Source organism: Rhipicephalus microplus, chromosome 3 (assembly GCF_043290135.1).
Source record: "Rhipicephalus microplus isolate Deutch F79 chromosome 3, USDA_Rmic, whole genome shotgun sequence".
Taxonomy (NCBI): domain Eukaryota; kingdom Metazoa; phylum Arthropoda; class Arachnida; order Ixodida; family Ixodidae; genus Rhipicephalus; species Rhipicephalus microplus.
The window spans coordinates 49,444,976-49,471,215 of record NC_134702.1 but is presented as its reverse complement, the minus strand read 5'-3'; the positions used below and the strand labels follow the sequence as shown (position 1 = coordinate 49,471,215).

General features: G+C 46.2%; 1 protein-coding gene across 1 annotated transcript in view; it reads right to left on the bottom strand.

Annotated features, from left to right (window-relative positions):
• LOC119175083 (transducin beta-like protein 2) overlaps positions 1-26,240 on the bottom strand; it is a 282,143-nt gene that overhangs the window by 220,890 nt on the left and 35,013 nt on the right. Inside the window, exon 3 of the mRNA XM_037426315.2 lies at positions 14,099-14,150. Coding sequence (XP_037282212.2) covers positions 14,099-14,150 — 52 coding nt within the window. The remainder of the gene's footprint in view (positions 1-14,098; positions 14,151-26,240) is intronic.

The following is a 26,240-nucleotide window of genomic DNA, read 5'->3' as shown; positions in this document are numbered from 1 at the left end:
CCTAGACGGCTTCGTCGAACAACGATGGCTCCCGTTTCCACTGAGCAGTGTCCACGCATAAATGACATCAATTTCAGCTCCACTTTCAGCGTGCAATGACAAAGTCTGGGCACTAAGAATGCAAATGTGCACTTCGTCACGTCGTTCCGTGCTTTCGGTGAAAGAAAAAAGGAAAGAAAGAAAGAAAGATGAAAAGAAAGCTAAGTGCCACCAGAACTCGAAAGTGCACAGCACTCACGGATTTAAGCGCGAGAACTTGGGGTTAAGTAATGCATCTATACTTTCGCTTTTGGCGTCCACAGTTCACAAGTTTAAGCTTATCTTAATTCTGCCCTATAATTGGCTTCGAGGTGAGGCACGGCGTAGCACTAAAATGTTATTCGAACATAATCAATGTAATAGATGTTTGACGAAATTTTGCATAACACTGTAACAATTGCGGTATTAAATACAACTAAATATACGAAGCATCCGCCAAAATAGTTGGCTCAGTGGTTACTTGGTATAAATTCCCGAGAAAGCTCATCGTAGAATAATTGACAGCGCGAGGAGCCCAACTTGCGAACACGCATCCACCAACTGGCCAAATTTGCGATTCTGCTTCACTGAGAAAGCCTCCCCGTGCAGAAACTGCGATATTTGCAAGCTCTACTATAGCAACTATACTAAAAAGACGGCGCAAAGGTATACAGTAAAATGTGCTCGAAGCTATACAGTACATACGTGCGGTTACTGTTTCCTAACTTTTTTTCCACTCATAAACAGCCGAAGGTCATGCAGCCCATAACGCAGTGAACTAAATAGCTACTACTACCACTCAATTGGACGTGTGTTTATCGCAGCATACATTGATGTAGGAAGGAAATAGGAGGGAAACAACGGCAGGGAGGTTAACCATATAGGCAGCCGGTTTGCTACCCTGCGCATGGGAAGGGGATGGGGGCGATGAAAGATGGAGAGGAGAGAGGAAAGAGAGAAAAAAACAACAAATTATGCAGCACACGCGCGCACACTCAGTCATAGTCCAGTCTTGTCGTTCGTGATGTGTGACACTGCTGTTATACATCCGCTTGTTCAAGTCCGTGTGGCGCGTAGGAATTTCAACAGTCCTTTTGTCGCCTTCTGTTGCTGTAAGCACGCACAGCACCACATGCGCGTGTTGCCTTGTCGCTCGTTTGCGCTGCACCCTCGAAAGGTGCCAGACATTTCAACGTTTTCAACGTTTGGGCGGGGCGGGCGCCTTTGTAAGGGAGACCCTTTATAAGCGACACTGTCAGCATTTTCTTCAGTGCAATCGAACGCCGTTATAAAAGACATGTGACAGACTGTTGGGCATAAGAAACACCAGATTGGTTGATTTGTGGTGTTTAACGTCCCAAAAGCGACACCATATGATTATGAGAGACGCCGTAGTGGAGGGCTCCGGAAATTTCGACCACCTGGGGTTCTTTAACGTGCACCCAAATGTAAGCACATGGGCCTCCAACATTTCCGCCTCCATCGGAAATGCAGCCGCCACAGCCGGGATTGGATCCCGCGACCTGTGGGTCACCAGCCGAGTACCTTAGCCACTAGACCACCGTGGCGGGGCATAAGAAACACCAGTGTACCTACACTGAAATAGGGGTTGATAAGAAAACACACACGTGGTACACTGCTTATGAGATGCACCTCATATAAAAGGCAAGTATTGCTCCCCGAAGCATTCACCTTACAAAGGGGTTCAACTGTGTATATAAGTGTTTACGGGTAGGCAGGTGGGGTTTTCAGTCCACGGCTCCCCTCGCGGCTCAGTGAACTTGGTCGGGTATAGAGCCAGCTTGCTCTCTTGGGTCATTACTGGCCAGACGCGTATCTAGAAACTTTTTCGGGGGGAGGGGGGTTCTTGATTTGGGTACGGAACCCTCCTTTAAATGGTCATTTTTAGCTCTGTATACCGTGGCAAAAGCAGTTTCTGGGCGACCCCAGTGTGCGATTCCTCGCTACACCTCTGCTCGCCTCTGCTGCTATAGCGCATACAGCGAACAACGTCCGATTCTGAATGCACGCTGATTTGATTGATTGATATGGGGGGTTTAACGTCCCAAAACCACCATATGATTACGAGAGACGCCGTAGTGGAGGGCTCCGGAAACTTCGACCACCTGGGGTTCTTTAACGTGCACCCAAATCTGAGCACACGGGCCTACAACATTTCCGCCTTCATCGGAAATGCAGCCTCCGCAGCCGGGATTCGAACCCACGACCTGCGGGTCAGCAGCCGAGTACCTTAGCCACTAGAGCACCACGTCTGAATGCACGCTTCGCGCGAGAAAGTTGCGCATTACAATGTGATCGCGAGGCAGTATTTACTGTCAGTATCTCTGGGTACCTGCAGTGCGAGCAGTAACTGATTTCTTCTTCATCATCATTTCTAAGGAAAGTGCAGTTTTGTCTGAGACACTAATTGGAAAAGGCGAAGCGGTAATAACCTATAGACAAAAGACCTCGCGGAAAGGCTATCAACGAACAAACCAACTGAGCGGAGCGACTTCGCATGCTGCCAGAATGGCGAGTCGATAGAGACGCTGCTACTCAGAACAAAACAGCGGATAGGACGGTAAGATAACGCCGAAGGGCAGCCGAAAAACAATTGAGAGACGCGGCTCGAAGGCTTTGAGGGCGACGTGCCGGCGGCAACAATGGCTGAATAAAGCTGAGAAGGGAGATCGCGTGCACCAGAGGTCGAGCAGACCTTCACGTCGCCAGGTGCATCGATGACACAAACAACGCGTCTCCTCTTAGAGAAAAAATTTGTCGATATCAGCGTCGCGACGAGTGACCGAAGGAGAGAGATAGAATAAACGTTTATTGGTACTGTCAGTTACTAAAGCCATAGAGTTTCCTAAAATTAACTAGAGGGGACTCTGGCGCTGCGATCGTTCAGCGACCTCGGGAACGAAGGGTAGTACACGGATTTGCCTAGTCTTCGTACTTGCGGGCGGTGAATCGCACTTGTGGTGTTTCGGTTTTGTTTCGAAGGAAAGAACGAACCCTTTTGAACTTTGTGAGCCGCTTTGAAATGATAAGCAAAACATTAACGTGATGTGGCGGAACCACTGAACATTCTCTGATTAGAAAACAGCTCCAAGCCAAACGAACACACAACGGAGCCAGAAGTACGAAGATTAGACAAATCCGTGTACTACCCATCATTCCCGTGCTCACTGAAGTGCCATGCGTTGCAGCTCCCATAGACACTAGCGCCAGAGTTCCTTCTAGTGTATGTTTAGGAAACTCTATGACTAAAGTGGGCGGAGCCCTTCGCCCAGAGCTCCACTGGCCGGGCCGAGTCCAGGGTTGCCAACTGGCTTCCCAAGGCCTCATCCGAGACCAGCGCCTCCCACAACCAGTGTGGTAACGTGTGCGCTTGTATGAGCGTCGAGTTGGCCGCAACAGGACGCGAGGGACAGCTGTATGTAATGTGTGTAAGTGTGGGTACCCCTCCGCCCCAGGGGCGTGCACTCGTCTTGATATTCGGAAGGGTGTATTTTAGAAAGTGCGTGTAGGTGGGTGCACGTGTTCGTCTAAGGGGGAGCGACAGTTGGTACGAGACGCGAGCATGCGCAGTGGGGGTGTCGACGACACCGCTGACGCCGGATTTGCGAGAAAAAAAAAAAGAAAACTTTTATTTTGAAACCCAAGTTCGCGTCCGAGCTTCAGAGCGAGGTTTTACTAGCCTCCCCCAAGATGGCATGTTAAAGATAATCGTCCGCGATAAGGTTGTTTCGCCCAAATTCGCGACCCTGGACTCCGATGTAAGTATATTAGACCGGAGTGATTGGCGTTGTGGTGTATTGGCTCTGAGACAGTGTCAGCATGTGTGGAATAGTGTCGGTACTGAACCACACACTTGGCAATAAGGTGCATTCGGGGCCTGTTGAATTTTCCGCGGTGTAAAGTCATTCGGCAGAGAATGTGTTTGTGCTTGCCTAGGTGCGACTATAAAATGCTCCGCATTTGAAACAAGCTGTCCGATTTCAGGGGCATCACTCACTGTCATGCTCTCTCTCGGCTCTTCATCTTACTCTTCTTCTACCTGCTCCGACTCGATACTGTCTCTCTTCCCCACCTGCGCCCACATTGTCTGCGCCCACTATCCTCTGAACGGCGACTCGACACTCCATCAGCGTCGTATATATAGAAACGCACAAGGTGCCTCAAAACGTGCTGGCTTACAAGAAGGCAACACTTCAGGCAACGTTTCATGAAACGATCGGCACATATATGGCGGGGTGAAGGTATACCTGAAGAAATTCTATACGCATTTGACACGTCGTACAGTACAACCACACTCACTAACCAATGATGATGGAGGCTGTGGTAGACTGACAAGGGTATTCAGGCATAATTAGAAAACTGGTACTTGTAAAATCTCTAATAGCATTACTACTAATAGTAGCAGTAGTAGTAGTTAGAGTGGTAGTAGTAGTACTTGTTGTTGTAGCAGTAGTAGTGTGGGTGGTAATGGTGATAGTAGAAATTCAACTGCTAGTATTATAGTATTTGCAGAAATAGAAGTGGCAGGTAGCATGCAGTCTGAGGAGGAGGAGGAAAAGTATTCACATTGGAACTTATTGAACTCGAACGTTTTATAGCTCATCACGGCTGTGGCGAACTCCTATCATCGCGACTGGGAGTGTAAGCTGCAATCTAAATGAAAGAAAAAAGATGGATGTTTTCTGTGCTAAGGGCATGCCTCAACCGCACCGCTACAGCTGTGATCTCAAGAACTGGCCATCAAGCGCGTTTATACAGACACGTAGCCGTTATCCGGGAATAATGTGTTTAGATTCTAACCGAGTATATGGCGCCACATTTGAGATTGGTAATGCGTTGGTAACGGAGGCCACTTCTTAAAGCCCCCTATTTTCTATTAGAGGCGGAGCTCCTCCTCTGTAGTAGTAGTAGTAGTAGTAGTAGTAGTAGTAGTAGTAGTAGTAGTAGTAGTAGTAGTAGTAGTAGTAGTAGTATGTAGGTACCTCTAGTTTACGAGTTGCTCAGTAGATGGCGCTGTGTGTATATGTCCTTGGGAATAATACAACTAGATGACATTAGTGGTTTTGACAGAATATGATGAGTGAATGATGATGAGTGGGGCGAAGTGTCCATCCGTCCGTTCATCCTTCTGTCGATACACCCATGCTTCTGTCCGTCCGTCCGTGTTTCTGTATGTCCGTCCGTGCTTCACGACGGATCTCCTTGGGGAGATCTGACCTGAGATCATCTTCGGAAAGTCGTGTGACCGAAAAGAGAGTTAACGTGTCTGTTCAGAGCGAGTCATGTACGTGGCAAGTCAGCACTGCCCGAAAGAAATCACGCTTTGCATGCTGCATACTGCGCATGCCCGAGGAGCAGTGACGTCACACGGCACCCGGCTGGCTCACCGGAGAAGGCCTGGAAGCTCCTCGAGTGACGTGTCACTAGTGGGCTCGCGCACGACTCGCGTGAGTTCGCTCGCTAGACCGTCCGTCCGTCCGTCCTGCCTGTCTGTCTGTCTGTCTGTCTGTCTGTCTGTCTGTCTGTCTGTCTGTCTGTCTGTCTGTCTGTCTGTCTGTCTGTCTGTCCGTCCGTCTGTATGTCTGTATGTCTGTCTGTCTGTCTGTCTGTCTGTCTGTCTGTCTGTCTGTCTGTCTGTCTGTCTGTCTGTCTGTCTGTCTGTCGCTCACGCTACGCATATCTTGGCATAGCCGAGCTAAACCACTGCCGAGGTTTTTCCTATAGAATGTATACAAGCGCAGCAGCAACCAACGCCTCGACCTGTGTACGTGGCATCAGCGTCTGCTTACACGGATTTGATAACAACGATAAAAATACACAAGTAACAAAAATAAAGTTACACATGTATCTAAAAAAACGTAGGCGCTGAATAACATATTTATAAAAGTCCATACCCCCTACACGTAACAAAGCATACTGCTTTGCGCAAACGTATACGAAAACCATATCGGTCGAGCAGTTGCGGAAAACAAACACTAACGTAGAATTCGCGAGCGTGCGTAAGTCTGATAAGTGGCCAATAACATATTTACAAAAGGAAATGCCCGCTATGTGTTACAAAGCACGCTGCAATGCTCGAACATATGAAAGCCGTATCAGTCAAATGCTGAAAAGAAGCCCCTTACGTATAACTCGCGAGCGTGTGCAAATCTAATAATTGTTGGATAACATACTTGTAAATGTCCGCGGTCTTTTTGGGTAAAGAGCACGCTGATATGCGTAAACATACGGGAGCCCCATCGGGCATGTAGTTCCGATTTGATCTGATTTCATTAATTCAAGGCAATATTCTTACAAGTTCCCTTCGTCATGAACACGGCTAAAGACGAAACTAATTTCCACGTATACTATAGAATTCGCGGGCGTTGTCAAACGTAATCGAATTAAACCGGTAGCGTTGTTCCCACGATCCCTTAAAAACCAGGAAGCATCACGAAATCTCCACTCTCTGTCTGTATCCCTCCATTGGTTTTTGCTGAACACGATGAAACTCTCAGTGCGGCAGTTCATTTACCGCCAGTGAAAAGGTTTAACAGACAATAATTAATACGTGTCAACCTATACACCTGGCTATGGTTTCTATCTCGTTATTTTTCCACAATTGAGCTCCTTACGCACCGGAAACAATTCAGCGAAAGATAACAGGTCTGCCATCGGTTCAATAACCGAGACTTGAAATCTCTATAGAATACTCCCCAGTGTTTCGCGCAGAAATGCAGAAAACACACACACACACACACACACACACACACACACACACACACACACACACAGGCGTGCACATAGTTCTCCGTTAGGGAGAAGGAGGCGGGAGAGGGGGGCGCACGCATCCTCCCCGGCACTAGTGTACGATTCCTACAAAAAATAAACTATATAAAGTTTAGGCGACGACGTGTTTCTCAGAAAGGCCTGCACTTCGTCCTCGAGCGGGACGACTTGTTGAATTGGAACATAGGGGGTTATGTGGGCCGCCATTAGCGTCACGATCCTGCGTGCGGTCATAGAACCGCACGTAAAACAATAGCAGGACAGGTACGACTGGGTAACTGAGTTAAGGCATGAAGCAGACCCCCCCCCCCCCCCTTAAAGGATTAAGGGGGGGGGGCTGCCCTGGCTCGTCTGCGCGCACGCCTACGCACACTACCACTTCGTAACTTCACAAGCGCTTCACACACAAACGTTTCGCACGCTTTCTCGCCTTCACAAGTTTACCCGCTGAAGAGTGAGGATATGTCTCACTAACAACTGCATATGTCCACCTATGCAGTTTCTGCATCGTAGTAGTAGTATTAGTAGCAATAGTAGTAGTAGTGGTAGTTTGGCTTGATTGATTGATATGTGGGGTTTAACGTCCTAAAGCCACCATATGATTATGAGAGATGCCGTAGTGAAGGGCTCCGGAAATTTCGACCACCTGGAGTTCTTAAACGTGCACCCAAATCTGAGCACATGGGCCTACAGCATTTCCTCCTCCACCGGAAATGCAGCCGCCGCAGCCGGGATTCGATCCTGCGAGCTGCGGGTCAGCAGCCGAGTACCTTAGCCACTAGACCACCGCGGCGGGGTATTAGTAGAGGTAGTAGATAAACCATATTGTGCACAGAAACTAGACAGGCGAGAGCTTTGCAGTGCCATGCAGGGGATATAGGCGTTTCCAGAAACAAAAAAAAAAAACGACACTGATAATAAAGTGATATGCGCACACTCAGTCGTCGCTAAAAACTTATGAGCGGTAAAACGCGTCGGAATTCATACGCGTGTCATCGAATATGCTCGCATTAGTTACAGAGTAAATCATGGACCATGTCGATAAACTTACGCAATCTTATCGGAATAGTCCATAAACATCCGAAAGGCTCCGAAATAGTCTATAAGCATCCAATACATCAAGGCGCGGCCTGCGCAATGAACAAATTACGCGAGTAGCGGGTCGGTTACATAAAAATAAAAAAAAGATAGCACACGTGGCAACATATAACAACAACAAATGTATAAATAAAATCTTGGTTCCGGCGCATGTAACGGTTTCACGGCGATAACGCAAGCCGGCGACTCAACGAGACCATCGGGGACCATGACCTTTCTTCGTAACAAAGAAAGAAAGAAAGAAAGAAAGAAAGAAAGAAAGAAAGAAAGAAAGAAAGAAAGAAAGAAAGAAAGAAAGAAAGAAAGAAAGAAAGAAAGAAAGAAAACGCAACCGGATGGTGAGACATTGTTTCCTCCTCAGTCGGGAAAGCCGGCCGGTTCCCACTTCAATCTTTCTCGCACTGCTCTTTCCTCTTCGCGGTGGTATTTCTCCGGCAGTCTGGATAGGGCTGCGTAGTCGCGATACGGCACTTCCCGAGAATATTCGCCGAAAAGAGAGGCCGCGTCTGAAGAGGCTCACAGAGCGTAAATTACTACTTTTCTCTTTCCCTCTCCTTCTTTCATCTTCCGAGGACAGGCGCGCTTCCGCGAACAATTGAAGTTAGTCCGCGAATTCGAGAGCGACGAAAGAAAGACGGCGTCATTAGCCGCCCGCCCGCCCAGAACTGCATGCGTCAGTCCCTCCATTGTCACGGCACGCTTGGCAACAAGAAAATGACCCTCCGCGGTATTCGAAGCACATGGGTGAAAATGAAGGGCAAACAAAGAAGTTCACCTCGAAAGGGAACAGGAAGACGATCATACGCACTTGAGGAAAGAAACACCCACAACGCATGCGCACGGGTGTGTGTGTTTGTGTTTGTGTGTGTGCGTGTTTCAGAGAGAGAGAGAGAGAGAGAGAGGGAGTGAGTGATGACATAATGTTCACGTTTCACGACCCCAAACTACGATACGAATATGAGAGATGTCGTCGTATAGAGGACCCAGGTAGAGTAACTGTATATGGTCCCTACGGGTAGCGACCATATACTGTTACTCTAGGCCAAGGAAGATCCTTTAAAACGTGCGCGTAAATCTCAACCCACAAGCCTCTAACACGGCCAAGGACTTCATCCGTCGACTTTCGTGTCAGCAGTCGAGAACCATATCCCCTATATAGACCATCGCAGCAGGACGAGTGAGAGCGCATTGAGTGAGTGAGTGAGTGAGAGTGAGTGAGTGAGTGAGTGAGCCAGAACGAAGAAAGAAAAATTCGACCACCTGGGGTTCGACCACCTGGAAATTTCGACCACCTGGGGTTCTTTAACGTGCGAATGGGATTCCGTTTGCAAACGCCAATATGGTTAGTCACCACTTCTCAAGCAAGTTCCCAAAGTGCGATAGTGATTTTTTGAATTCCATTCACAAATACAAATCAAAATGAATGATCGTTGGTTTCCTCGTGCCATTCAGTGCCGCAAATTTCGCTTTTTTTTTCATACGTTTTTTCTGCAGTTGTTATCGTATGAGCTGTGTCTAAGACAATGGTATATGTATATGCACGCGTTGTCTACTCGAATTTTGTGTGAATGCATGCAGGGAGGTCCCCAACCCAACGACATATCAATGTACTCAAAAAAATGCAGGCAATCATTTCCGCAAGCCCTCGGGCGAGTTCCTCGCGAGTCGTGGCAGGAAAATCTACGAGGCGGACAACCTTCGTGAATCATGACATCTGAGAATCGTTGAACTCGGACGCCCATTCAGAAGAGATTCTATGCCCTCCCCGCCTCCTCCGGTAAACACATTGGCAGGATTCCTTCACGTACATTCCCCTCTACCCCCCCCCCCCCCCCTGTTTTCATGTGCGTGCATGTTTCATGTGCGTACATCCCCTCCTCCTCCCTCTGCTCTCAGACACACACTGGCTAACATATGTAGAAACGCGTCATCTATAAGATGATTTCTGCATACTCCACTGGTACTTCGCCCCTCACATTAAAACGAACACCAGGATGCACCATCCATGTCCCCGTGATCACATCGCAGTAAAGCGACCTAACGGTTTCCGGTTAAATGTCAGCTAGACTGGTGACGAGCAACACTATAGAGCACAAATAAAAGCATCGAATGAATAGAATAACAGTATTAAGACGAATAAGTAAAATAATTGTAGACCCATCGCTCTTCGCCACGATATGCGATAACATTTAGCATTAATTTATCATATAGTACACATGTTGATCACTCATACGCAAATATCACGGTAATAATATTCAGTAACAAGGAATGAAAAATAAACATTGAACAACTGCCACGCGAACATATAGGCAGGACAATCAGCGAGCCACGGAATCTTATAAACAGGTGGTCCTCACCATGGTCCTCACCATCACCATAATTAACATTGTCCTCGTTATTGCTGTCATATGATACGTTTTGGGTTCGATTGTTCACGACTTGAGCAGAAACGATGCCTTGAGGATCAAGGAATACAATAGATCTCGGGAGCTGACTGGAGGCAACTTCAAACGAGAGCGTTTCCCAACACTGCGCATAAAAACGCATCTATACCCGACCAAGAGCCACATGACTCGAGTAAACAATGTAGCATAAACCACGCTACCTGAGAACACGTTTTATGAGAATACACATAAGTCTCCTGATAAGAGCTTGGGGCGCGGTGGAAAGCTCAGCTCATCGAATCAGATCGACAAAAGTATGGACCATCCAGCGAACACGGAAGGCGGCTGAGACACAGGGTCGTTCCGACGCTCCCAGAGCGGCATATAGGCTCAGGCCTCAATCCGCTGGTTTGAATAGACCACTCACTCACTCACTCACTCTCTCACTCACTCCCAACGGAACCATTGGTATGAGTACATGTTGCGCTCCACGCGTTTGTGCTGTTTCTGTGACAACACGGCGACCGCTGTGTGTCCACTCCGAGACATGAGCACATACATAACATACAAATATCGGAGCACACTTCATCCGGCCGACACGTTCTCACCGCTGGTCAACGACAGAAATGCCAACTGATCATGGGAGGCGCGACTGCCTGCACTCAACTTGGAAAGTTAATTGGCGACTCTTAACCAGGACCGTCGAGCCGCAACAGACAGTGGGGCCCTAAAAGAGGGTCATTACCAACAGTAGCCAGCAATCCAGCAGCCAACTGCTGAATGAAGTTCTTTCTCACTACTCAAGGCGACGTTTTTGTTACTGTCGTCGTTTGTTGCTAACAAGCAAAGTAATAACTGCTCGAGTTTCACAAACCAAATCCACTTTTTGATTATAAGGCCACACCGAAGGACCCCAAATAATTTTTTTATTATTTATAGCGTTCTATAAAAATTCTAAGCGTACGTTGGTTCGTTTGCATCTCTTCCCCATCGTAATGCAGCCGCATTGACTGGGATTCGAACCCGCTTCCTCCAGCTCTAAGCGTTTGTTCGTCTGCCAACAGCCGGGATCTCGTGAGCGGCAGAAAATCGAGAGAACCCACCGGTGCGAGAACCGACGAAACGTTTGCTGCATTTCACAGAAGCGATTCGAAGCAGCTTGTATACGCGCACACTGCACCGCGTCGCGCGCTATTCTGGTCCGCCAGAGATGCGTGTCTACTCGAGCGTGTATACAGAGCCGATAACGGCCCGCTTGATATAGGGACGCGGGGCTAACCAGGAAGTGATTTGGAGAAACCGAAAACACCGTAACGTATACTGACTTCACGCACGAGGAAAGAGAAATAAGCCGTCTACGATCAAAGGCACAAAAGCAGACACATGAAGAGTGTACTTATAGAGCATGCGAGCCGGTCTTGCAATCACGTCACTAATGGGGAGGAAGTCTTGTGCGGGGAGCTTTCTTTAGAGTGTTGCGGAAGGTGTCGAGCAAATGATGCCGCACCCGTTGAACGAGACGGTTATGAATGGTATTCTCTATAAGTTACAAGGAAAGCGTATATATCGTACCACAAGAAAAAAAAGTAAAGGAAAAAGGGGGTGGCTACTTACTTAGCGGTGCGAAGACTTAGGAAGCGACCGACCTGGCGGCGTCGCACTCCTTCTTTCCGTATTTATCACTCTTAGTTTACTTTACCACCCCTTGCTGTACTATACTACACGGGTACGCTTGTTCCCTCTTCCTTGTATCTTCTTTTTGTGTCTGTTTCTATCTCTCTAGCAGTGCTTCTAACTCTCTTTTTCTCTATCTCTTTCTTCCTGCCTCTTTCCTGCTCTGCACGACGGGATATGTTGAAAAAGACAACGACTATTAAACATTGACTGAGAGCAGGCGAGGACAGACGTGCACGACTATAAGAACGACATACAGTGCCAAGCATCTCACGTCAGAAACTGCGCAGGCGAGCGCAGTATCTACCCCTATACCTCATTATAACAAATTTGCCTCTTACACGAAAATAAGTTCGATATATTCGAAAACAGCTGATTCTGGAGCAGAAAAAAAATGGTGCTTTGGAGCAGTCTTGAGCGTCTTCGGAGCATCAAAATTTCTAGTTTTGGGCGGCTATTGATGTTCCCAGAGCAGATGCATGTTCCTAGCGACTCCTGAAGTCTAAATCATCAGTTAGACATCTGAAAAATATTTATATTTATTATCAAACATACAGCGTGCTAGTAAGCAGTTAGTATATACAAGCAGTACAGTCGCTGAGAGTTGCAATGTGGGCTTGTTGATGACGCATTTGAAAGAATTTTTTTAGCGCGAGGCGAAATACGGAAACAGGAAGGCATAGACTGAGAGGTCTGAGAGCCAAATCATTGGCGTAAATCATACGGGCATCAGGGAGGTCCCGACTTCCCTTCTGTTCAGGCTGGGGAGTACACCCTTGCAAGTGTCCCCCTTGACATTTAGCTATAGGTCGTGATATAACTGAGTTATGAGTCAAGTATAGCGCAATAAACTTTTGAAGACTATTTATTAATACAGGTACTGCATACCTCTGTCAAATGCCGCTCAGCTGTGTGGATTATGGATATTGCAAAAAAGGTTGAAAAAGAGAATGAACAGAACAATGCAATTGCTCAAACTCGAATCCCATGCTCGTTTATTTATTACAAATATCGGAGCACAGTTCATCCGGCCGACACGTTCTCACTTGCTGATCAACGACAGAATTGCCAACTGATCATGGGAGACGCGACTGCCTGCACTCAACTTGGAAAGTTAATTGGTGACTGTTTGATTTCAAAGCATTGTTTGATTCTGATATAAAAAAGCACACAACCCATATTGGAAATCTAAATGGCCAACATGGCCTGATTTGTGTCACCCCTTGTGATTTTTTTCTATTTTCACGCTACTGAGTAGCATACAAGGAGCATAGTGTGTTCAGCTTGCTTTTGGTTTCGTTTAAGCTATCAATTGTCACATGGTTCAAATTCATTTTTTTGAGTTTGCCAACACCACTTCAAAGCAGGCACGGAGCAGTATAGCAAATATCGCCCTTTGGGGTAGCGTGGAACAGCATTTCTCTTTTAGAGCAGTTTGGAGCAACCGGAGCGGCACTTACATCACAGCGAAAATTCGTTAAAAACGTATACTCATAACACTACTTTTTCCAAGACTACTTTTCGTCTGCTTTAATTATTAAACCGATATTTCGTTATATCCGGGTTCGTTGTATCAAGGTCGTAGTATATCCTATTCCCACCGTGCAATCAAGAAGGGTCATTGACGGGTAACTGTTGAAGGGCGTAGAACGCGAAGTCATAGCGAAAAACGCGCGCAGCGCGGTTAAGGGAACACCTGGATGCATGCTTCCCAATTCGTCATGCGCGGCATTTGTGATGTGAGAAAGATGGGAAAAAAATTACAAAAGCACGAAACCACCGATCTGAGGCGAGAGATCGGCGCCAGCGAGACCATTGCCCTTGCTTACGCGTCAGTCGAATTCCGCGTCTGAAATCATTCATGAAGCTACGGCGGCGCTGTCATTGATTGGTAGAAGCCTGAATGAACAGCACTAAAGAAAAGACTATAATATATAAGTGAAAGAAGTGTATACCTAAAGGTCTCGTTTCTCCGTCTTTTGACACAATATTAATGAGATCTATCAGACAATAATGCCAGGAAATGTATAGGGGAAGTTATTAGAACCAACGTAATTTAAAGAAGAAGAAAGAAAAGTGGGTGAAAAATAACTTGCCGCGAGCAGGAATAAAAACAAACTGCTTGGCCAACTTACTTGTGCTCCTTTTGCGCCAGGTTCTTAAGGCACCATAAGAGGATGACCCGATCTGCAGCAGGAGAAGAGAAAAAGAAAGAACTTTTTTAACCGTAACAAGAAAAAGAAACGTATATAGGGCATTGCCGAAGTTTTTGTCAACAGGGCCTCATTAAATGTGAGGCCCACGGGACGGTTTCATGCTTTCCCATAGTAGAGTACCTGGTACTCTAAATCGTTACCCACTTTTTCCAAGCACAAACAAAAAAGGAATAACAAAGAGATAAGACCAGAGTTTTAGTCGGGTCAACGAAACGACATTTAGGGTTTGGTGGGTGGGTCGGATGATGCGTCAACATGTCCCCTCCTTTGAGATAATATCAATGATATTGTCACGAGTGAAGTCGAGGTCACGAGCGAAGTCCGTCTGGTCAAGATGAAACGTGTCATTCACAAATGCATGTCACTGACATGGACACAATGTATACGCCAAGCACACTGAAGTGCCGTGCATTGTAGCGATTTTCGTGCGCATATGTGCATTTCCAATCTTTCTCTTTTTTTTTTTTTTGAGCGCCACCTCGCCGAGTGAGTACGTGTAAGTTGGAATTCCGAAAACAGATGGGTACTTAGCAGTGATTCTGTACACTGTCTGTAACACTTAAACGTGTGACAGACAGACTGAGAGACTATATCGTCTTTAAAGTTGGAGTGCCACGAGGCACATTCATCACGGCACTTGCTCGAGAGAAGCGTTTCGAAAGAAAGTCGGAGAGCTATTCGAGTGTGATGATGAGATTAGACAAGTGATGAGTCATATTAACACGCGAAAAATGTAATCTTTTCACTCCCTTTCTTACCTCCTTTACCAATAGTACCCACCAGTCGGCGATGCTGGCGTGTTAAATGAAAGCGCCGGCTTGCCGGTGCAATGCGCCTATACTCAACACAGGCTGTACGCAGCCTGACGCAGTGTTGACCGCGGGTAAAACAAACACAACGAACCCGAACACAGAGAGAGACGGTACAAGCGCCTGTGTCCTCCTTTTGTGTGTGTGCGTGTGTTCGTTATGTAACCTGGTGTGCGCTGCCATATGCTGTATACCAACTAGCCAACAAGTACGTTTTAGGTAAAGACCTTGCGACTAATTCACTTGGAAATCCGTGGAAAGAGTGTTTAATTATATTTCCTAACGCGACACGAGGAGTGCTACGAAACATTGCCTGTAAGGCTCGTCCGCATTGGCGAACAGAAATTTTAGCGAACGCGATCTCTAGCGTGCTCAAACGCCTTCATCAACAAGTAGAAGAGGTAATCAGCTCTTCGCGATGTCAGGATTATGGATTACGTCTGTACATTTGACGCTTTAAGACGATCCTATATATGAAGACGACATTACTTAAGCTCGATTCTTATGTTCCAACACGTATACTTTTCCATAACGAATACAATGGGGAGTCAGACGTAGCGTTAACAGAAACATCATAATACCCTTTTACCGCTATCACTAGCGGGTCTGTTATTTGAAATGTCAAGGCTGGCTATGTTATTCGGCGGCGAAGAGCTCCGTTTCGCTCAATCTATTGCCCTGAAGCAACGGGGTGCAATTTGCTACGAAATATTATTTTAATCGAGTTTTAAACTCAGCGACCTAAATTCGGATTCAGATCTGTAGATGCAATATCAAGGCGCGTCACACAAACGTCGCCTACGCAAGGAAAATCGGAGCAAAAAAAGAGAGAAAAAGCCAGTTGCTATATATTTTCGCCTGTCAATAACAGCAGCGCACGAGAACAGTAAGGGTTAGGTTATAATGCTTCACTGCCCGTCGATACTTATCCCCCCCCCCCCCCGAGTACAAAACCAGCAGAAAGGGATGTCGAATCTCATGACGAAATTCTCGGAATAGACGCTCTGCTCGAGGATAATCGTTGTTATATTGTCTTCAAATACGATTGTCTCTAAAAATTTTTAATAAAAAATACACCCCAATCGCTCTAGCAAGCAAAATTATCTGACATGAAGTACTTGTCACGGGTGTGTTCAATGAGCCTACCCTAAGTGGCCGTAAAAACTGGGAGTATTGAAGAGAATGAAACCATGTGCCTGCGCAGGCAAATTTAGTGAAGCTGCAGAGCCTAATTAAAACAGGCGGTCTAGTGACTCGTCTTTTATTACGTTTAATAAATCGAAGATATTAAATCATAGTAACTCGCCCGTTGTGTCGATCATGTTGCGCAGTTAGTAAGGTTAAAAATATTGAAAAATAAATTCATAATTAACACTGAACGCGCATGCAGACATCAAGACCGATAGGACGATAATGTCATAGCGCATAGCCGAGCAGACTTAAAGTGGAGAAGCGAAAATATGTGGCCACTTAACTTCAACTAACGCGGTTTGTGATGAACAAAAGCTTAAGGCGACCTTCATGTTCCATTTAGTTGTCTTTAATGGCGCTAGACCCTAGCGTATGGTGACCTTTTCGTCCGATTAGACATTGCTTTAGGTTAACTTATGATCGCCGCCGACTTTCATATAGCTTCGGTGCATGTACATTGTCCGCCGTTGTCCACTTGAACCGAAAAAGGCTGTTCTACAATGGGTATGTGTCCTCTTGATAAGTAGTGAATACGTACCATAGTGATGGAACAAACGTATACATTTAAAAGCGCGCAGTCTGCTCTCTTAATGAACACACGACCTTGCGTTTAATTATTACACTGCTAGTTAAATTACCCTTATCTTGACTAAAGCTGAGCTCCGGTAACTTATGTATCCCATACACTTGAATCTTGCATCACTTGGATAATTATCTCATTTTTATGTGAGTCTTTTTAATAGGGGTGTCATAACATTCCAACAAACATTGAGCGTGGCTGGGCGCTGATTCCGGCGTGCTCATTGAGAAAAAATGTCGCGACCGAACCTTCTACTGACGTCTACCACTGTCTTATCCATCTCCGCTTGGGGGAATACGTCATAGTGACCGCGGGACATAGGTTCCGGAAGAAGAGAACATCAGGCGTGCGAACATGTGCACGACCGGCCAAGGGGTTATCTATTGCCTAGACAACAGGTTACCCCTTGGTTCTATACGATAGGCAATATGGTTACAACTTGCGTGTATACGGTATAGGAGTGTAAAGTCGCCTCACTGACGGAGACAGATTCGCAGATACGACACACGAAAGCTAACATGCGCGCTAATTAACTCTTTGTTCAGTTCATTGGAGAATAGGATCGCTCATAAAGTCAGCATGTGCCCCGCAGTGTGCCAATGAAGATACGTTTTTTCTGAACATTGCAAATCACTCATGCTGTGGCCCCATCACGCTGAGCAGAGTAACAATTGAATGAAAAAAAGAAGAGCGTATTAGCCGTCACTGAGTGTCTACATTCGTTGTTTTCTTTCGTTCGGCGCACAGCATCGCTTAAGAGTGCTTACTGGAAAGAGGTCTAGAAGTATAAGAGCTACCTCGTGACCTTTCTAATAGCTCAGTTTTGCCTGGTTACGCGATAAAAAAGCCTGCATGCATAAAATACAGTCGGCATCACGATTGAAAGATATGCTCCCGAATGTCAGTAGCCTATAGTTTACCAGACACTCGCTCCTAAATTTAATAAGAGCCTACTGACGCGCTCTGGCTTTGTTCCTATCCGACCGAGAAGTGTCGATATCACAATGCTATTTATTGCGGGTTCTCAACCGATAAGAGCACGACATGCAAATGCGCACACACATCCGCTTGCGCTGCGAACGTGACTTATATAGCAGCAGATCTGCAATAAGCTCATCTACATTGCACCTACATTTCACCCACAATACCAACTGAAACGTCAGCTGAAAGTATCTAAACCCACAAACTCCATAAGCAACAGGCGTGCAACTTCGTGGTCACGGATACGACACGAATGCAACTGCGTTTCGAAACAACAGACGCATTTCAAACAGTTGTCTTTTGGACAGGTTAACTTGCGTGATAAGCGCTGTATCTAACCCCCCGTATTCACAAACGCCCCTTCACTCAAGAGCTCTCCTCTACTTGAAAGAGCCGATGGAAGCGCCGTCTCTTGGCAGACCAAGTCACTGCGTATCGGCAATATTCTGCAGCGATTCTTGAGAAGCGCAGCGTCAATTTCAGTCGAGCAGCGGCGCAGTGCTCAAATCAGTCAAGTGAAGGATGAAAGTCGAGTCGAGGAGCGTTTCTGAAAACGAGGGTGAGAGTTATCGTTGCGTATGCCGTGACAGTGAGCATCCAATTTTACGCCGAGCATGAAAACAGCAAAATATGGAGTTGACCGATAAGCACACGTGCAGGCGAGGCACTTATACGCTGCCCATGCAACTCGCGTGCCCGCTCTTGCGTTGGACGTGCAACCCCAGTTTTTAATAATCCACAAAAATGATGCGCAATAAATAGAGTAGCAGGTGCTGATTATAGCGCTTGAACAATCTACAACACAGCATACGCAACAATGGCCGCCGCCTACACATATCGACGAGCTGCGAATATAGATCCGACCACGCGGATTTCCCTTGTAAGTAGAGCGCCCTGCCATAACAAAGACGGAGCTCAAACAATAAAGTCTTGGCACATCGACCTCATCGGAACGAGGCCTTTGCGAGTACATGTGAATGGTACTTGAACCTGAAAGCCGGATCCCTTACCACATAGTTTGTACTGTTTGTGGTGTTGAATCCGTGGATAAAAAGGTATAAGCACCCCGCCGCGGTGGTCGAGTGGCTATAAGGCACTCGGCTGCTGACCCGCAGGTCGCAGGATAGAATCCCGGCTGGTGCGGCTGCATTTTCAATGGATGCGAAAATGCTGTAGGCCCGTGTGCTCAGATTTGATTTCACGGTCAAAGGGACAATAAAGTCAAATAACAATTAACGTCAGAGTGAAAACTCAATGGCCCCGCCGCGGTGGTCTAGTAGTTAAGGTACTCTGCTGCTGAGCCGCAGGTCGCGGTTTCGGATCCCGGCTGCGGCGGCTGCATTTCCGGTGGAGGTGGAAATGTTGTAGGCCCATGTGCTCGGATTTGGGTGCACGTTAAAGAACCCCAGGTGGTCGAAATTTCCGGAGCCCTCCACTACGGCGTCTCTCATAAACATATGGTGGTTTTGGAACGTTAAACCCCACATATCAATCAATGAAAGCTGAGTGTATGACAACACCTAAAACAACAATATTATCAACAGCAGCGTCCTACTTACCGAGAAGTTCAGGTAAATGCACAAGAATACACGCGCCGCAGTAGGACATTCTCAAAATGATTCCGATGACGTCAGATGAACCGCCTACAGTTAATGACAAGTAATAGATCCAGCTGCACTAAATAAAGAACCTTCCGTGCATCAAGAAACACAATGAAATGCTCCTTGTTTGTTCCTGTTTGATTGATGAAAAAAAAAAAACCGGACGCCACTATGGGGAATGGCAAGAGTGTCTCGCAAATTCAATTTTCGCGTAGTTAAACATGACAGGTCATGCCGTCTAGCGGGGCGCAGTTCAACCAAAACACGTCTGCGATCTCGTAGCCAATCGCAGAAAATAGATCAATGGCCGTTGTTGCTGCTGTGGCTTCCACTGCGTTCGTTCTCTCTACTATAGTTTCGGCGACCACGCAGTAGAGCCGGGCAACGTTGTGTACGGCGACAGTGACGTGAGTCGGTCCGCTTCTTGAAGCGGGTAATTTGAAATGCGATAACCCAGTGCGGGCCCCTAAAACGTGATTTTATTTCAAAATAAGCCCTTTCTCGACAGAAAAGTAACACAACAAGGTTTCTGGACCGCTATTTCAACAATCAACGTCGACTTAATGGTTGTTTTTAGTGTCATTTTAAAGAACCCCAGGTGGTCAAAATTTTCGGAGCCCTCCAATACGGCGTCTATCATAATCATATTGTGATTTTGGGACGCTAAATCCCACATATTAAAAAGGTATAAGCATTTGTTATCCAGTGTAAGCCCTCTATAAGTTCAGAGTTCCGGATTGTTGGCTTTTGAAGCATGCTGAATTCGTATAAAAGGTCATTACAGAAAGACGGACACGATAGGGGTTGTTTCAAGCGCACGAACAATGAGAAAAGGCTGGAATTAATGATTGCTTGATTGATTGATTTTACCTTATCGAAGTAATACACGAGCTACAAGAGAGAAAGGGAGAGAACCCTTAATCGCAAGCCTTGCGAACAGATATATATTTACAGACAGCTGTTACATCACAAGTAGTTATGACATTACGTCAACGATGCAGACGTTTCAATGCGTGAGTGCCAAGACATGGCGGCCAGAGTGAGGTCAGCACACGCACTTTCATCAACATACGTGCAATCCCTTTACGCTTGATAGCGGCAGCGTTTTTGCATGTTTTTTTGTGTGTGCGAGTGGATTACACAACACCGATATCGACTGTAACTCGCTGCAAGTCACACAATTAACTTCACTCACGTCTTCGACTTGCTAGTATTCAAACATGGCGGCGACGAAGAGCGTCGGTGCAAACCGTCCACAACCTCCGAGCCACCTCAGTGATTAAATGCCCCGATTAACCTCGCGATTCATTATTTCGCGAGCCGGGGGCTCTTCAACTAGCGCATTAAGAAGTGCAAACTATAGTAAGCAGTTTCGGCTAGCGCATGAGACGTATACTTCGGACAATGAAGACAGTTTCACGCACCAAAATGAAAGCCCCTCTCTTCTTTTTTTTTTAACTACATAAAAATATACAGAGAGACTGCTAGAAGTACTGGGGCACTTCAGTATGAAAATGCATGGAGCAGGAGATCTGGGCTTCACTATAAAGCGCCATTTGACTAATATGGAATCAAGAAATGTCAATCCCTGACTCTGCAGCTTCAGATATGCAGCTCTGCGACGCGCGTATGTATCCACATGAGTTATCCTTGAGAAACTGTATGTGACCTTGGAAAATGTCGACAAAGGAACTCCTCGCCCGCTCTTCCGCGTGGCGAGCGGTCAGTCTTTCTCTTTGAAAAGAGCCGCCGGGATGACTTCCCTCGCCTGAAAGACGCCACTGCAAGATTTCTCTTCTTTTAGGCCATCACGTACGCTCCATACACGTATTCATAGAAATCCAACAATTTCAGCCGTGATGATGCCTTAGCATGCACTACATGTGCCGACGTTCTCGTCGTCGTTGTTGTTGTAGTATGAGACGTAGTAGTAGTATTAGTAACAGAAGTAGTAGCAGTAGCAATAGTAGTAGTAGCAGTAGTCTACAATAGTAGTCACGTGAACTGAACGTAGGGGGAGGGAATAAAGAATAAAACGAAATGGTGGCGATGAGGACGCTAAGCGATGATGATGATCAAAGTGATTATCATCACGATGAAATGTGTACGCGCACGTACACTCTAACATAAAAACGCGTTCCTTGACTCAGCTTTCAAACATGTGAGAATCACGCGCGAATTTCTAACCTCTTTGGAGCTGAGAAATTCGTAGACACACGCACACTAGCGCTAAGAAAATCAGTTCAAGCCTTGGAGAAAGCATGTCCACCTGTCTAAACGTCGACTGCAACATACAACTCCTGCCCACGGATTTCTTATCGCAAGCTTTGAAGGTAGAACTACTATCTTCCCCTTCCTACCTTTCTTTTGAAGCCCCCTTTAAAGAGTCGCACTGACTCTCTTCAAGAGTCAAGCGTCCCACGACCCTTCCAAAAGAGAGTCAACATGACTCTCTAAAGAGAGTGCTATAAATACGACTCTCACGTGCAAAAAAAAATGCGAATTTTGGGGGCTCGTTTTCTTCGTTAGACAAAATATTACTTAGACAACAGACAATGGTGCTAAGGAAGGCACAGGCGATGCTACTAGAAAGTAATTGTATCGTAAATGTGAAGAAAGAAAAGTGGACGAAAAGACACCGGCAGGATACGAACCTGTGACCTTCGAATAACGCGTCCAATGCTCACGTGCGCAAAAAAAGTGGGTGTAAATGTTCCGAGAGTAAATATTCCAAATCTAGAGGCAGATTTCACGTACACTCGCGCGCTTGCAGCTGCGCTGTCCGACGGTTCTCAACGACGTGGAAGTGGCCGAGATTTCTCAAGTACCGCCGGGTATGATCGTTTTAGCCACGTTCTCGAAGTAATTAAGCGTAATTATGAGCAAATTAACGTTACAAGTCGGTCGCTGAAGTTCCACCGAAACCAAAATAGAGAACGAAAGAACAGAAGGTAGGGCAAATTGAACTCGACTGTAAACGCCACTGACTTTAGATGGCACACGCCGTGGTGGTCTAGTGGCTATAGGGTACTCGGCTGCTGACCCGCAGGTCGCGGGATCGCATCCCGGCTGCGGCGGCTGCATTTTCGATGGATGCGGAAATGTCGTAGGCCCGTGTGCTCAGATTTGGGTGCACGTTAAAGAACCCCAGGTGGTCGAAATTTCCGGAGCCCTCCACTACGGCGTCTCTCATAATCATAAGGTGGTTTTGGGACGCTGAACCCCCCATATCAATCAATCATACACTGTTGCACCTAACAGTGGCAGGGCATCTACACTGTTACCGTAAGTTCGACAAAAAACTTATGGTATCTGGATGAAGCATGACAAAATCAAGGCACCGACCAAACGAACCTTTGAAACAAGGCAAGACGCTTCGGATTTCACGTGCAAAACCTTCGTTCACAATGAGACAAAAGGTGCAACCGCCATACGCTCATTCCCCCCCAAAAAAACTATGCCTTCAGAAAAAAAAAATAGGGGAACGATTTAGAGAACTGGTACACTACTGTGGGAAAGCGTAAAGTCGTCCCGTGGGCCTCACCTTTGATGAGGCCCTGTTGACAAAAATTACGCCATCAAGCTTGGCGGAAACCCCTGACGTTGGTATCACTGAGAGCACCAGACGAGAACTATTATGTGTTTAGAAAAAGTGGACCACTATTTAGAGTAGTATGGTGCTTTATTATGGGAGCGCATAAAGCCGTCCCGCGGTTAGTTAAGTGATTTAAGGTGTGTTAAGAAAAAGTGGTTAACGATTTAGAGTACTGGGTACTCTACAATGGCAGAGCATAAAGCCGTCCCGGGGTGAGCGCAACATTTTACAGAACCGCTACATTCGAGGACCATGTGAGGGGTGGGGGTGGGTGAGTTTAGAAAAAGTGCTCAACAATTTAGAGTACTTGGTACTCTACTATGGCAGAGCACAAAGCCATCCCTTGAGCCTTACACCGTGTTTAGAGAAATTTATTCTCACAGACAGTGAACATCAATTACAATCCAACAGAACATTGCGACAGAACACAACATCCACAGACACACCAAAAGTTGTTACAAAAAGATATGTGTACATATGTAAACGGAACATAACATACACAACATATGCAACTACACAGGAATTGTTACAAAAACAGTGTCTACATATGCACAATACATGGTAAACGAAGAACACACAAATAAAATGTAGAGATCTATATGTCGGATATTTACATAGTATTTATAATGTATTTGTATGAGTACTAAGCAAAGATTAACCTACCAATACCAGGCAGGCCTGAAAACAAGCCTTACACGTCTCTCACAGACGAACACAACACACTTGTTTAGAAAAAGTTTATTCTTTCATAGGACGAAACAAACCTAAGAGACAAGCGTCTGTATAACAGGTACAATAACAAACAAAAGACAAAGCACAATATACACTACACATTTAAACTAAAGTGTCCAAGTCCGTAGCATGTCCATAGTCCGTTGTACTAATAACTGTACATATACTACGTAAATGCACTAATCACAATATGGACAATGTACATGATGATATATGTACAGAATTTACAAGACTTGGTGAAGATGTTAGAAAATATGTACAACAGGTATTAATATTCATAAAGGTTACATAACTTACAGCGTTCGAATGAAATGCATATATAGGAGAGCTAACACCCATATTGAACACACACAAACACATAAAAATAGTAAGCACATAGTGATTACATGCACCAATCAGACATTGACAGGTGACCTGGCTATAGGAACCAGGCCAAGTGGAAGACTAATCGAACGCGTCTGTCAACTACGGACAGAAAGCGGCACGACCATTGTCGCAGAAATTCTTCCTCCCCAAGGAAGAACAATTCCTCCGACAGAAACGATATGAGTTCAGAGTAGAGGCGTTCCAGTATTGGAAAAAGAGCACGACGACGATGATCTGCCGCAACAGCTTCGCACCTATTACGCCATAAACAAAAAGCTCCCGCAGCTATTAGAAGGCGTGCAAAGCGACTACGCGGGCAGCGACCAGATGTTACAAAGCGATTAACACCTAGGCCGCGAAAACTAGTGTTAACTGACTTCCAAAACACCTTTGCAATGACACATTGCTGCAGCATATGCTGGTTAGACTCCTGTAACGGGCAGTTAGGACAAGTGAAAGATGGGACCATGCCCCACCTCTCCAGTCTGTCCCGTGTTGGGAGTACTCTCCATCCAAGACGCCACATAAAGTCACGGAGGTGACCAGGCAAAAACAATGCCGTTATCGCGCTCCACGAGACTTGTCTCGATCGTGCTAGACGGGCTGGAGGAACCAGAGGAAGCAGAAGAGCCGCCGTTGTATCTACAATGCGGCTTTCAAGAATGTCCACATCGGGACAAACCTGCTGCGCGCGTCGATAAAAAGATACTGCCGTTGAGTAAAATGCAGGTACGTGAAGTGTTTGTGGTGCAGAATTCAGCCGTGCATCTGGTAGTAAATAGCGTAACTTGGTGCCTAAGAAATAGCAGGCGAGATCACGCGCGGGGCACTGATCACCATGCAACAACCGAAGTAAGAACACAACACACTTGAGCATCAATTGCTTTAGAGCTCATTTTTCTGTAACGGTATCGCAAGAGAATACCCCGGCACGTACAGAAATCCGGCCCTCAAAGATGCGCCGGTGTCATGCAGATTCGTATGCTCAGTTTTCGCATACTCAATGACCTTACAATCGTGGGCTTGTCAAAGGTCACCCATTCCTGATATGGAAGTCTAATCTTTTATTGAGGCGACTCGTCATTTCACGTGGGCGCGTTTCAATGTTGCCTGGGTGCGAACGCATGCACGGCCGTCGTTGCTGGCTGTGGCAACAGAAATGTCGCGCTGCTAAGCACGCGAACGAGTTGGTCTAATTCCCGGCAATGAGGAAAGAAACAATTGCGAGAAAGCATTGTGCAATGAGAAAGAAATAAAGGAAAAAAACGGAAGAAATAAATTAGATAAAAAAATAAATATCAGACCAGGCACGCACACGCCAAACTTCGCTTGCCCACCCTCTGAGGATAACTTAATTTTTTGTAGGGGGCGAAGCTCCTTAAAGGGTCCCTGAAGCGGTTTTTTCACATGTCGTTTTCGATTAGACCACTACGGGAGCAAATCATTGGCACCAGAGTTCAATCGAAACACCCACTATAAACGGAGCTACGAGTACTAATAAAGTATACCCTCCTCCTTCGCTCCACATTTCACCCTCAACTGCCCTCAACTCTTCCTTCGAGCGCTCGGGGCTAAGCTCCGTCTTCGCGGAGCCTGCGTCACGATGTGACATGGGACCGCATGCGCGTAAATCCCGCCGCCGATCCTATACCGGCAGCCTGTGCTGCGTGTTCCATAGCCAATCAGATTGGCGAGAAATGATGACGTCAGTGGGGCAGAGCGTGTCGCTTGGTGTATGGGCTGTTGAAAACACGTTTGGCCGAGTCACAGCGATCTGGAGACAGACAGACAGACAGACAGACAGACAGACAGACAGACAGACAGACAGACAGAACGAACGAAGAAAGAAAGAAAGAAAGAAAGAAAGAAAGAAAGAAAGAAAGAAAGAAAGAAAGAAAGAAAGAAGGATAGATAGATAGATAGATAGATAGATAGATAGATAGATAGATAGATAGATAGATAGATAGATAGATAGATAGATAGATAGATAGATAGATAGATAGATAGATAGATAGATAGATAGATAGATAGATAGATAGATAGATAGATAGATAGATAGATAGACGCACGGACGTACGGACGGTAGTGAGAACGATCGGAAGGACGCTTCGCCCCACTCATCATCATTCACTCCGTGGAATGCTGCGATTTTTTTTTTTTGTCAATCGATCGTGAGCAAGCGTCTTACATTCTTTAGCACTAACTG